Consider the following 13,188-nt stretch of genomic DNA (forward strand, 5'->3'; position numbering starts at 1 on the left):
AGGAACTTAGTAAAAATTTCAACACAGACATAGCAAGCATAAAGAAAGACATAGAAACTTTAAAAAGAACCTTTCAGAAATAAAAAATGCAATAACTGAAACAAAGACTAGACTAGAAGGAATCAATAGTGGATTAGATGAATCAGAGGATAGAATCAGTGATTTAAAAGACAAGGTAGTAGAACACACCCAATTAAAACAACAACAACAAATAAAAAAATAAACCATGAAGATAGTATGAGGTACCTGTGAGACATCGTCAAGCACAACAACATTCACTTCATAGTAGTACCAGAAGGAGAAGAGAAGGAGCAAGGGATTGAGTACCTATTTAAATAAACAATGACTGAAAACTTCCTTAACTTGGTGAAGGAAACAAACATACAAGTTCAGGGAGCATGGAGAGTCCCAAACAAGATGAATCCTAAGAGGCCCACACCAAGACACATCAGAATTAAAATACCAAAAGTAAAAGACAATGACACAATCCTAAATGCAGCAAGAGAAAGACAACTAGTTACTTCCAAGGACCTCCCATAAGACTGTCAGCTGATTTTTTCTACAAAAACTTTGCAGGCCAGAAAGGAGTGGCAGGAAATATTCAAAGTGATGAAAAACGGGACTACAAACAAGACTACTCTACCCAGCAATGGTATCATTCAAAATTGAAGGAGGGATACAGAGTTTTCCAGATAAGAAAAAGCTAAAGGAATTTATTACCCCCAAGCCAGTATTACAAGAAATGTTAAAAGGACTTCTTTAAGCAGGAGAAAGGAGAAAACAACAACAAAAACAATAAAAAAAAACAAATCAAAGATCATAAATATGAATAAAAAATGGCAATAATTCTGTACCTATGAATAATCACTTTAAATGTAAATAGATTAAATGATCCATTCAAAAGACATATGGTGACTGAGTGGATAAGTAAACATGACCCATGCATAACCCACCTCAGAAAGAAAGATACACACAGAGTGAAAGTAAGGGGATGGGAAAAGATATTTCACACAAAGGGAAATGAGTAAAAGGCTGAAGTAGCAATACTTATATCAGACAAAATAGACTTTAAAACGAAGGCTATAATAAAAGACAAAGAATGGCATTACATGATAACAAAGGGATCAGTCCAACAAGAGGACATAACCCTAGTAAATATCGATGCACTTAAATATATAAAACAAATATTGATGGACATAATGGCAGAGATCAACAGTAACACAATCATATTAGGGGACTTTAACACCTCACTGACATCAATGGACAGCTCCTCCAGACAGAAAATCAACACGGAAACAGCAGGCATAAATGACACACTAGACAAGATGGATTTAATTGATAGTTTTAGAGCATTTCACCCTGAAGCAGCAGAATATACATTCTTTTCAAGTGCACATGGAACATTTTCCAAGATAGACAACATATTAGGTGACAAAACAACTCTCAGTACCATTAAGAAGACTGAAATCCTTTCAGGCGTCAACTTTGACCACAATGGTATGAAACTAGAAATCAATACAAGAAAAAATCTGAAAACACACAAACACATGGAGAACAAATAACATGCTACTAAATAATGAATGTGTCATTAATGAGATTAAGGAAGAAATCAAAAGATACCTGAGACAAATGAAAATGAAAGCACAGTTATCCAAAATCTATGGGACACAGCAAAAGCAGTTCTAAAAAGGAAATTCATAGCAATGCAGGCCTACATAAAGAAACAAGGAAAATCTCAAATCAAGTCTGTCTTTATAACTAAAGGAACTGGAAAAAGAAGAGGAAAATAAACCCAAAGAGAATACAAAGAAGGAAGTAAGAAAGATCAGAGCAGAAATAAACGAAACAGAGGCAAAAAAACCAAACAAACAAGATCAATGAAACCAAGAACTTGTTTGTTGAAAAGAGAAACCAAATTGACAAGACTTATAAAGAAAAAAAAAGGACTCAAGTAAATGAAATCAGAAATGAAAGACGAGGAGTGACAAGCGACAGCACAGAAATACAAAAAAATTAAGAAAATACTACAAGCAACTATATGCCAAAAAATTAGATAGTGTGGAAGAAATCAATAAATTCCTAGAAGCATACAATATTTCAAGGCTGAATCAAGAAGAAAGAAAAAAAAATGAACAGATGGATTACTACCAATGATATCGAATCAATAAGCTCCAAACAAATGAAAGCCCTGGGCCAGATGGCTTCACAGGTGAATTTTAACAGTCAATAAAAAAATTAACACCTATTCTCAAACTACTCCAATAAAATCCAAGAGGAGGGAATGATCCCAAGCTCATTTTATGAAGTCACTATTACCCTGATCCAAACACCATACAAAGATAGTTCAAAAAAAGAAAACTGTAGGCTGTTATCCCTAATGAACATAGACACAAAAATTCTCAACAAAATATTAACAAACCAAATTCAGCAATATATTAAAAAGGTCAAACATCAAGATGAGGCGGGATTCATTTCTGGTATGCAAGGTTGGTTCAATATCTACAAATCAATTAACATGATACAGCACATAAACAAGATGAAAAATATAAATCATATGGTCATATCAATAGATGCAGAAAAAGCATTTGACAAAAGCCAGCATCCATTTATGATAAAAACCTGAGCAAATTGAGAATAGAGGGAACATTTGTCAACATAATAACGGCCATTTATGACATACCCATAGTTAACATCATACTTAATGGGAAAAAGCAAAAAGTATTCCCGTTAAGATCAGGAAGTAGACAAGGATGCCCACTTTCACCATTATTATTCAACACAGTACTGGAAGTTCTAGCCACAGCAATCAGACAAGAAAAAGAAACAAAAGGGATCCAACTAGGAAAGGAGGAAGTAAAATTGTCATTATTTGCAGATGACATGATACTGTATAGAGAACCCCAAAGATTCCACCAAAAAACTATTAGAACTGATAAATGCATTTAATAAAGTTGCAGGATACAAAATTAATATTCAAATATCAGTTGCATTTTATACACCAATAATAAACTATCATAAAGAGATATTAAGAAAACAGTCCCATTTACAATTGCATCAAAAATATAAAGTACTTAGGAATAAATTTAACCAAGGAAGTAAAAACTTTGTACTCAGAATATTATAAGACATTGAAGAGAGAAATTAAAGAAGATACAAATAAGTGGCAACATGTATCATGCTGATGGATAGGAAGAATTAATATACCTAGTTAAGTTTCCATACTACCCAAAGCAATCTATAGATTCAGTGCTATGTCTATCAAAATACTAAGGACATTTTTAACAAAACTAGAACAAATAATCCTAAAATTTATATGGAACCATAAAAGACCCCAAATAGCCACAGCAATCCTGAGAAATAAGAATAAAGTGGGAGATAGCACACTACCTGATACCAAATTACATCACAAGCCTATAGTAATCAAAGCAGCATGGTATTAGCATAAAAACAGACAAATAGATCAATGGAACAGAATAGAGAGCCCACAAATATATCCATGCATACATGCTTATTTAATCTATGACAAAGATAGCAACAATTTACACTGGGGTAAATACAGTCTATTTAATAAATGTTGCTGGGAAAACTGGACAGATACATGCAAAAAAATAAAAAATAAAACTGGACCCTCTTCTTATGACATATACAAGAATAAAATCAAAATGGATTAAAGACATAAATGTACATCCTGAAACCATAAAACTCCTAGAAAAAATATAGTAAGTAAACTCTGAGTCATTACCCTTAATAATCGTTTTACTGTTATACCCCCTCGGGCAAGGGAAACAAAATAAGAAATAAACAAATAGGATTACATGAAAATAAAAAATTTTTCACAGCAAAGGAAACCATCAACACAAAAAGACGTCCTACTGAATGGGAGAAGACATTTTCCAATTATAACATCTGATAAGGGGTTAATATCCACAATTTATTTTTTTAAAAAACCTATAAATATAAAATTGCTCTAAAAATAAAGTCTGTTTAAAAGGGGAAAAAAACACAATGGACAAATTGTTAACAATTAAATTATTCACAGCAAAATAAACCATCAACAAAATAAAGCAACAACCAACCGAGTGGTAGAAGATGTTTGCAAATGCCTCAGATAAGGGGCTAATATCCAAAATATATAAAGAACTCATACAACTCAATAACAAAAAAACAAACAGCCCAATTAAAAAATGGGCAGATGACATAAAGTGACATTTCTCCAAAAAGGACATACCAATGGCCAATAAACATATAAAAAATGCTCAATATCATGAGCGAAATGCAAATAAAAACTACAATCAGATACCACCTCACTATTGTCTGAATGGCCATCATCAATAGATCAACAAACAAGTGTTGGTGAGGATGGGGCGAAAAGGGAACCCTCGTGCACTGTTGGTGGGATTTCAAGTTTGTGCAGCCACTATGGAAAACAATATGGAGGTTCCTCAAATAATTAAAAATAGAACTACCTTATGACCCAGCAATTCCACTCCTTGGTATTCATCCAAAGAAATCCAAAACACTAATTTGCAGAAATATGTGCACCCCTGTGTTTACTGCCGTGCTATTCACAATAGCCAAGATATGGAAACAACCAAAATGCCCATTGATAGATGATTGGATAAAGAAATTTTGGTACATTTATACAATGGAGTATTACTTTGCCACAAAAAAGAATAAAATCTTGCCATTTGCAACAACACTGATGGGCTTAGAAGATAGTATGCTAAGTGAAATATGTCAGACTGAGAAAGACAAATTCCATATGATCTTACTTATGTGTGGAATCTAAAGAACAGAATGAAGGAGCAAACAAAACAGAAATAGACTCATAGACACAGAGAAAAAAACTGATGGTTGTTAGATGGGAGGAGTGTTGAGGGATGGGGAAGAAGGTGAAGGGATTAGAAAGTACAAATTGATAGTCACCAAATAGTCACAGGGATGTGAAATAAAGGACAGTAAGTCCTCTACTTAACAAACATTCGCGTTGCGAACTTTCACAGATATGAACGGACCTCGCATTAAGAACATTCCTAGATGCGAACACATCGTGGAAGTAACTCTAGTGTCTGCCGGACATTGTCACAGTTGTGCTGCTGTGTGCTTACTGTGCAGTGCAATAGTGTACAGTAGTACAGTGCTCAATCAGAACCCAGGATGTCCGGAAGCAAGAGGAAAAGCAGTGGTGATGTGGAGGGTACTGCTAGGAAGCACAAAGCAATAACCATGGAAACGAAAGTGAAAATATTGGGTTGTCGGAAAAGTCATGACGTATTTTTTCTATGTTTTTCATTGCAAAAATGCATCATGACTTTTCCGACAACCCAATAATTGAGAGATTAGACCAAGGCGAAAAGATGGTAGACATTGCTCATTCTTATAACATGAATCATTCAACCATTGGCTTTACATTGTATACGTGTGTAAAATGTGTATAAGACTCACTTTATCAGACTTACGAACGAATCCAACTTACGAATGTTCTCCCAGAATGGAACTTGTTCGTAAGCCGAGGACTTACTGTATAGTGAATACAATCAATAATGTAAAGGTTATGTAGGGTGTCAGATGGGTACTAGACTTATCGTGGGATCACTTCATAGATTATATAAATGCTTAACCACTGTGCTGTACACCTGAAACTAATACAAAATAATATTGAATGTCAACTATAATTAAATATATATTTATATAGTCACAGGATGTAAACTACAGCATTGGGAATATAGTCAGTAGTATTGTAATAGCTATGTACGATGTCAGAGGGGTAGTAAACTTGCGTGGGGGGGTTATCACTCTGTGAGGTGTGTAAATGTTCAATAATTATGTTGTTTTGTACATCTGAAAGTAATGGAAAAATAATTAAAATAATTAAAAATTATAAAAATGCAACAGTTTAAAATAGCAAACTCAAGAACAACACATATTTGTACTCATAGATGATCCTACTATTACCACGATGGCAAGCAGAGTAGCATGATATAGAAATTGCTCAGATTTTCAGCTCTTACATTCTTTATACGTGAATGATTTAGGGAATATCTATGCCACTATTTCATTTTTGTTTTCTAGCATGATTAATAATTAGCTTTAGAGGTATAAAGTTTCTTCTACATGTCAGCAGTTTTCTTATCAGTAAATGAAAGCCTTTCTTAATTTTTAATCATAATAACTTACCTCAGTGCTTTCAGTTTTAATAACAAAAATAATAAATGCTTTGTGCTTGGGTATGTAAATTTCTTACTTTCACAAAGGTTCACAAAAATTTAACTCTCTTATTTTATAACCTAAAATTAGTGATTTGAGGGCTGTTTCGAAGGAAAAAAAGAACTAAATATGTTGTATTTTTCAGGGTGATGATGGAGTTGCAGGGCCACCAGGACCAAAAGGGATCAGAGTAAGTGATATTTGCTGTATATCAAATACTTTGTTAATCAAAACAGAGAAAAAGCACATGAAGTGTTATGAGACAACTGGAAAAGTCTCATATTGAAGTGAAACTAAATAGTCTATAAAAATTTAAATGTAAGAGTTGATATATGTCTACAATTAGCCTTTCGCATTTTGATAGTTATCTTAACATATGCAGATCTGTATATAAACTAATGTAAGAACATTTTAAAGTAGCTCATGGTTAAGAACTATGCAAGTGATAAATTCTGACACTTTTCCAATTCATGAAAAATATATATCATACAAGTGATTTAAACCAGAACTTTCCATTTAGTATGATAATTTCAATCCTCTGGGTTCAGAGGGCTGGTCCCTCAGGCTGTATACCCTCCCAGTGTACTATGTACACATATTATAATTTTCGTTGTGTATCTTGAAGAAAGTAAGTCTGGGAAACAATGGTTTAAACCACTATGTTAAAGAATAACTACTTTTGGATGAATACATTTTCTCAGTTCTAAGATGTATGATTTTTCAAGTTTTAATGTTCTGGATATTAGAATTTGCCTCAAATTTGAAGTGCACATTTAGTGTAATTTTTCTGGAAAACTACTAGATTAACATATATTTCAGTGTGTGTGTGTGTGTGTGTGTGTGTGTGTGTGTGTGTATGTGTGTTTTAATTAGGTGGAAACTAGTTTGCAAAGTACTGGCCTTTGGAAAATTATATTTAACTTTTCTGAGCCTCAGTTTATTCATTTGTTAAATTAGAGACTGAGAGAATACTATCTCCAAGGTCCCATTTAGCTCTGAAATTCTGTGTTCATAGATTGCCATGACCCTTTAATTTTAGTATAAACTACATGGGAGGTTTATATGTATGAAAAAGACAAACATTATGATCCTTTGAGCTCTATAAATTTAGTAGATGTACAAAGTTTACATAATAATTCAGTTTGCTGTCTACTTCTTAACAACAGGTAGCTTGCCTTACATACTATTTATGAATGGTGTGGGTAAGGTATTGGAAAAGCAGGGAAGAACCTCAAAATCCTTAGTTTATTTTAGCAGGCATATTTCAATGTTTTTTTCTGTAATGAATGGATATACTATTAAAGTTCATCACAATAATCATAACATATCTCATAATAGCTTTGGCTACCATTAACTATGTCCTAAGCACTGTTGACCCTAAAAAAGAACTGTCCATTCTATCAATTCCCATTTCCAAATGTCTGGGAGTGCCTGAAATGCCCCTCATTTAGAACTTCAGAAGTGCTTAGGAATAGGTGAACTTATAGTCCCTGCATCCACAGATCTCAGCTCACAGGCCACTCTTGATATGCAGATCTTAAAAGACTTATTATTATGGAAATTTGTAAGCATTCACAGAGACTACAGTACAATAAACCCCCTGTACCCATCACTCAGCTTCAAAAATTATCAACATTTTGACAACTATGTTTCATCTATACCCCAGCAATGTTTTTTTGGAATATTTTCAAGTAACTCCCTCACATCATTCATTCTACAAATGAATACTTCAGTATGTCTCTCTGATAACTACATAACCACTATATCATGATGACACCTCAAAAAAGTTATCAGTGATTTTTCAATACACTTTTATACTCAATCCATATTCAGATTTCCTCAATTGTCTCAAAGATGTATTTTTACAATAGGTTTGTTCAAACCAAGATCCAAGCAAGTTCCACATGTTGCATTTACTTGCTATCTTTCTTAAGCCTCTTTTATTGTACCATTGGAGAAACTGCGTGATTTGTATTGTATTGTGTTCCACATTCTGAGTCTGGCTGATTGTTTACTCACAATGTCATTTAAATTGTTCTTGTGTTCCTTATTTCTTGCAAACTGGAGGTTGCCTTGCATGAGGCACTAGAAAATTCTCTGGGGATAAAGAAAGTTATACACTTAAAATTTGCACATTTTACTGTATGTAAATGTACTGCAAAAGGTTAAAGAAAATAGAAAAATAATATAGGTCATGCTGTGTACTTACTACTGAATTACATTTTATGGCCCAAATGTCTGTCTATCTCACTTTTTAATGCTAGGTTTGATCAGTGCTGTCTCAGGTATATGAGCCTGATCCTGCCATTAAAAATTTCCCCATCAATATTCACCTAATGTTTTAGCACCCATTAATGATCATTGCCTAGAACCATTTTTAAATTCAGATTTGCAAAAATGATGATTTAAAAAATTCTATAAATCCTTCATTTATTAGCTAGAATTCTAATTTATCACCTGGTATTCTAATAGAGTAGTGAATTGATATACCAACAACTTAGAATGATGATCAAGAAAGGTTTTTTTGAATTTGTTACCATTATAAACATGTGGAAGTTATGTGTTTCAATCAGTTGTACTCATTATTCTTTTTGAAGCCCAACTTTTTACATGTTTTGTCTGTGGAAGCCCCTTCAAGCTGGTCCCTATCCTGTGTCTTTTTGAGAAAACCCTATTGGTCTTTGATAACTTCCTTGCTTTCTGATACAAGACCCTTCAGGCTTATTTTGTACACTTCCTCTCCAGATCTGTAATTGGCCATGTCTCTGATTCCAGGTTCTTTTTCGTGAAAAATGTGATTTTGATACCACAGTCTGAATGTTAGGTGTTTTCATTGCTATGGGAATTGTCATTGTTTTGATGCCTTTTCAGTGGACAGAGTTCAGAAATATGTATTTTTAGGAGAAAAAATATCTTGAATTCACATATTATTACTTCTAACTGAAATTTAAAATAAAACGTTTTTCGTATACTTTATTCTCTTCCCTTGCCACCTCTCTCTCCCTAAGGTGAAAATCTTGATTCCTAATGACATTAATATGATTTATTATTTCCTTTGTCCTACAATATGCCTATATTAGATTCAAAATAGCAATTTATATATAAATTAATGAAATAACAATTTTAATAATGATAATAGAATTCTTAAATGCCATTAATTATTTCTTTGCTGTTTTTCCCCTTTGAATTGACTCATTTTACTAAGGAATTGTAGTTAAAATATGAATTTTAAAGGCACTTGAAGTAATTATTTTCTCTGTATGGTTATGCCAATAACTTGAAATACATTAGGCTCATTGGTTCCAGTTGTTTTTTATTTTGAATGATTTCCTTTTTACCTCTTTTTAATTTTTAATTATTGAAAAAATTTACTTTGTTCTATAAGGTACGGTATAGTCAGAGATGTTTCCCATCCATCCTTGCCATCTCCCCATTCTGTTTCTTCCTTACCCATAGAGGTAATCCTTTTAGGGTTTTTTTTGTTTATCTTTTCATTGTTTAGAGTCACTACTCTTTTTATGAAATGGTAGCATATTATATACACTACTTACACTTTGTTTCTTCTACTGAACATTATATCCTGGAGACCACTACATATTTCAAAGTACAGAGATCTTCATCATTCTTTTTAACAGCTATATGGTTTTACATTATGTAGATGTACAATAATTTATTTAGGATGTCCCTGTTGTTTCTAATCTTTAGCTATAACTATTGTTATATTATCATTTCTAAACTTTAGCTATAAAAATGCTGCAATCAGTAACGCTGAGTTTTGTATTTTGTTTCATAATGTCTAGTGTACTTTTGGGATAGATTCTTAGAAATGAGTTACTTTCAAAGGGTAAATACATGTGTAATTTTGCTAGATACTTCCAAATTTCTCTCCATGATGACTGAATCTCAGTACCAGTCATTCCATGAGAATACCTTTTCCCCATAGCGTCTCCTACAGAAAATATTATCAAATTTTTATTTTTGCTGATCCTGAGAGAGAAATCTGGTTGAAGAATTTTCGGGATGATCACATTGATGTTCTCAGGTGCAGATATATTTGCCACTTACCCATCCCCTGCTGAATTTAATATTCATCACAAACTTGGGAGATCCACTTTACCTTTTAGGAAAGACATTTCATCCACTAATTTGCCTGCTCTTAGTGAGTACAACGAAGAAAATGCTCCCTTAAATAGAAGTTTCTTCTATAAGAGACTTTTAACATGTATAGGAGATTTTTCTATAACATTTAAAAGAACAGCAAGTGGTAATAATCAATGAGACACATTTGGTCCATTGCTATTCTAAATGTAATTTTCATAATTCCCTTAGGTAGGATATTATTTTACTGTTAGTAACTGTTATTTGGTTCAAGGAATTTATTTCCTTTTATAGGGTCCTCCTGGACTTCCTGGATTTCCAGGGACACCAGGACTTCCTGTAAGTAGGACTTGACTTCTTATTTTTAAATCCCTTAAAAAGTAAATTAAGAAATATTATACATGTGTTATATATCCCTTTTCAAAGGGAATGCCAGGCCATGATGGGGCCCCAGGACCTCAAGGTATCCCCGGATGCAATGGAACCAAGGTGAGATTTCTTCCACTTAATCTTAGGCAATATTCTTGATAATCGTATGCTTAAAAATCTAAATAAATCAATATGAAGAATGTTGAAGAAGAGATATAGTAGCTTCATGTCTAGGGCATACATGGAGTGTGTTCTGAGATAACATTTTCAATATATTGAAACACCAGTAATGCTTTAAGTATGTGTATTACCTGGGATATTGCATTGGGTTGAAGATTACTTACCAATTTTTTTTCTGACTTTAGTGTAAAGTAGGATTTGAGTTAAAAAGGAATTAGGATATATATGTTTCAAATGTTATATCAGTTGTTAAAAGTAATACTTGTGAATATCATTCATTAGCTTTACTTTTTAAAAACTAGGTATGATTTAAGTTTTCAAATATTTAATATTTTTAATTTTTTTGCCATGTTTAATAACTTCATTAAGAAAAATCGTAAAAATCTGAATTTAATACAACACATCAACTTTTACTATAAACTATTAGTATGAAACATGGAACTATTCTCCATCAGTGCAAATTATGAATTTAACAGTTTGAAAAGAAAGATAAAACATTACACATGAAAAACATTTTTTCCTGACCCACTTTTCTTGTTTTCAGTCAACTGTTTGTGTTTAATATAAAGTGATAACAAAAAAAGAGTAAAATTTGCTCTTTTGAAAGCTTATATATTATAGCCTCTGTTCTTATTCCCTCACTTTTCTCATTTTCCTATAGGTTAATGCAATATGTTCCCATTTTCCATATATGCTTTGGTATTTTTCATGTTACACATAATGTTCTGTGAAACTATTCACAAACTACCCTAGATCTTTCTAACTAATGGCATGTGTCAGATTTTATATTAGGGCATATATTTAAAATAACTTGAATACAATATTTTGCATTTTGAAGGTCATATTTTGTGACAATTTTTGTAGTACATACTTGAAGGCAATAAAATTGTTTTTACCACCAATATTTCTCGAGTTCAGTGTGACCCTTGTCAATCATCATCATTATCATCTTTTTATTTCGGATTTGTGAGGCTTACTTGTATTCTTCATTTCAGCTGGGGGCAACCTTACAGGGATAGGACCAATGTGGAGTTCATTTTGCATGGCAAATTGTATGTTAAAGTGGGCTACATTCTTGTACCTATTCTGGTTATTTGGTTTTTGCCTGCGTATCTTGAGCAACAAACAGACTGCTAGCTGAAGTTTTAAATTTGAAGCCCAAATGTATCTACAATGAGTACACTGTGCTATATGATTAAAGGGATCTTTTTCTTTCTTTTTGTAAAGCAGCACCTTAGTAGATTTCATAATTAGTTTGTGATTGAGGTCTCCAACTATGTGAACAACAAAATTTTTAAAATGGATTTATTATGCATACTTTCAGAGTAAATGGTTTCTTATAGTTCTTACATGTAACTAATAGAATGAACTCCAGAGATGGAGCCAGCATATATGGATTCTTTTGTTTTCTGTCTTCTAAACTTGAATGTAAAGGCTACTTCATTTCTCTCTGGGACTACCTTTTCCATGTGTAAAAAGTGGTGGAGAAAGGGGTATAAGACAATAATTGAAAAGCACAAGTCTGTAATAATTTTACGCTTTTAAGCTTCTGACAAGGATGTTTCTAAGATTACTGTGGCATATAGGTATTTCAAAGGAGGTTGCATTGGGGTTATTCTACAGCAATTTTAGCTTTTCTTTTCTAAACCAAATGTCCATATTAGTACTTTACAATAGTGAGTGAGAAAAATTGGGTGACTCAAAAACATAATAACCTGCAATTGCTAGAACTATTTCTATTATTGCCCTCTTGGGGATATTAATACCATTCTTTCTTATCATCTTTTCCTCTTTACAAAAATAATTTGAAATAGTTTACAGGAAAAGAAAAATGCAATAGGGCAGTTAAAATAAGAATCCATATAATACATGGGCAGGAAATTGGGGCAAATCATTAACTATTAAATGTGATTATGGCCAGGAATCTGTGGTATGATTGTCTCAAAATGGATTTGTCAGAAGAAAATGACTATAGAAGATTTTTTTTCTTTACTTCTGATTGGGATTGATGAGTAGGGATAAAAGTATCTTAAAGTTGACTTGATATAGATAGTTGATATTGAAGTAATTGGAAAGTGAAGGCTAATGAATTTTTGGCAATCTAGCATGTTTTAAAATGGCTTTTACAAAAATCTTTTCAATAAGTCATTGTTTGTTGGTATAATTATGCTTTGTTTCTTGTTCCTTCATGCTCTTTACTTTTAACTCCTTCTAGGGAGAACGTGGATTTCCAGGCAATCCCGGTTTTCCTGGTTTACAGGGTCCTCCAGTAAGTTATACAATTTGGGATTATAATGAACATAAGAATTGACAGAAGAAGCAGAAGTGTAGAAA

General features: G+C 32.7%; 1 protein-coding gene across 6 annotated transcripts in view; it reads left to right on the plus strand.

Moving 5' to 3' along the window:
* COL4A5 (collagen type IV alpha 5 chain) overlaps nt 1–13,188 on the plus strand; it is a 256,477-nt gene that overhangs the window by 128,131 nt on the left and 115,158 nt on the right. For all 6 annotated transcript variants that reach the window (XM_019662461.1, XM_019662459.1, XM_019662464.1 and 3 more), the window contains 4 exons: nt 6,353–6,397; nt 10,600–10,644; nt 10,732–10,794; nt 13,070–13,123. In XM_019662461.1, the coding sequence (XP_019518006.1) occupies nt 6,353–6,397; nt 10,600–10,644; nt 10,732–10,794; nt 13,070–13,123 (207 nt within the window). The remainder of the gene's footprint in view (nt 1–6,352; nt 6,398–10,599; nt 10,645–10,731; nt 10,795–13,069; nt 13,124–13,188) is intronic.

Source organism: Hipposideros armiger, unplaced genomic scaffold (assembly GCF_001890085.2).
Source record: "Hipposideros armiger isolate ML-2016 unplaced genomic scaffold, ASM189008v1 scaffold_377, whole genome shotgun sequence".
Classification (NCBI taxonomy): Eukaryota; Metazoa; Chordata; class Mammalia; order Chiroptera; family Hipposideridae; genus Hipposideros; species Hipposideros armiger.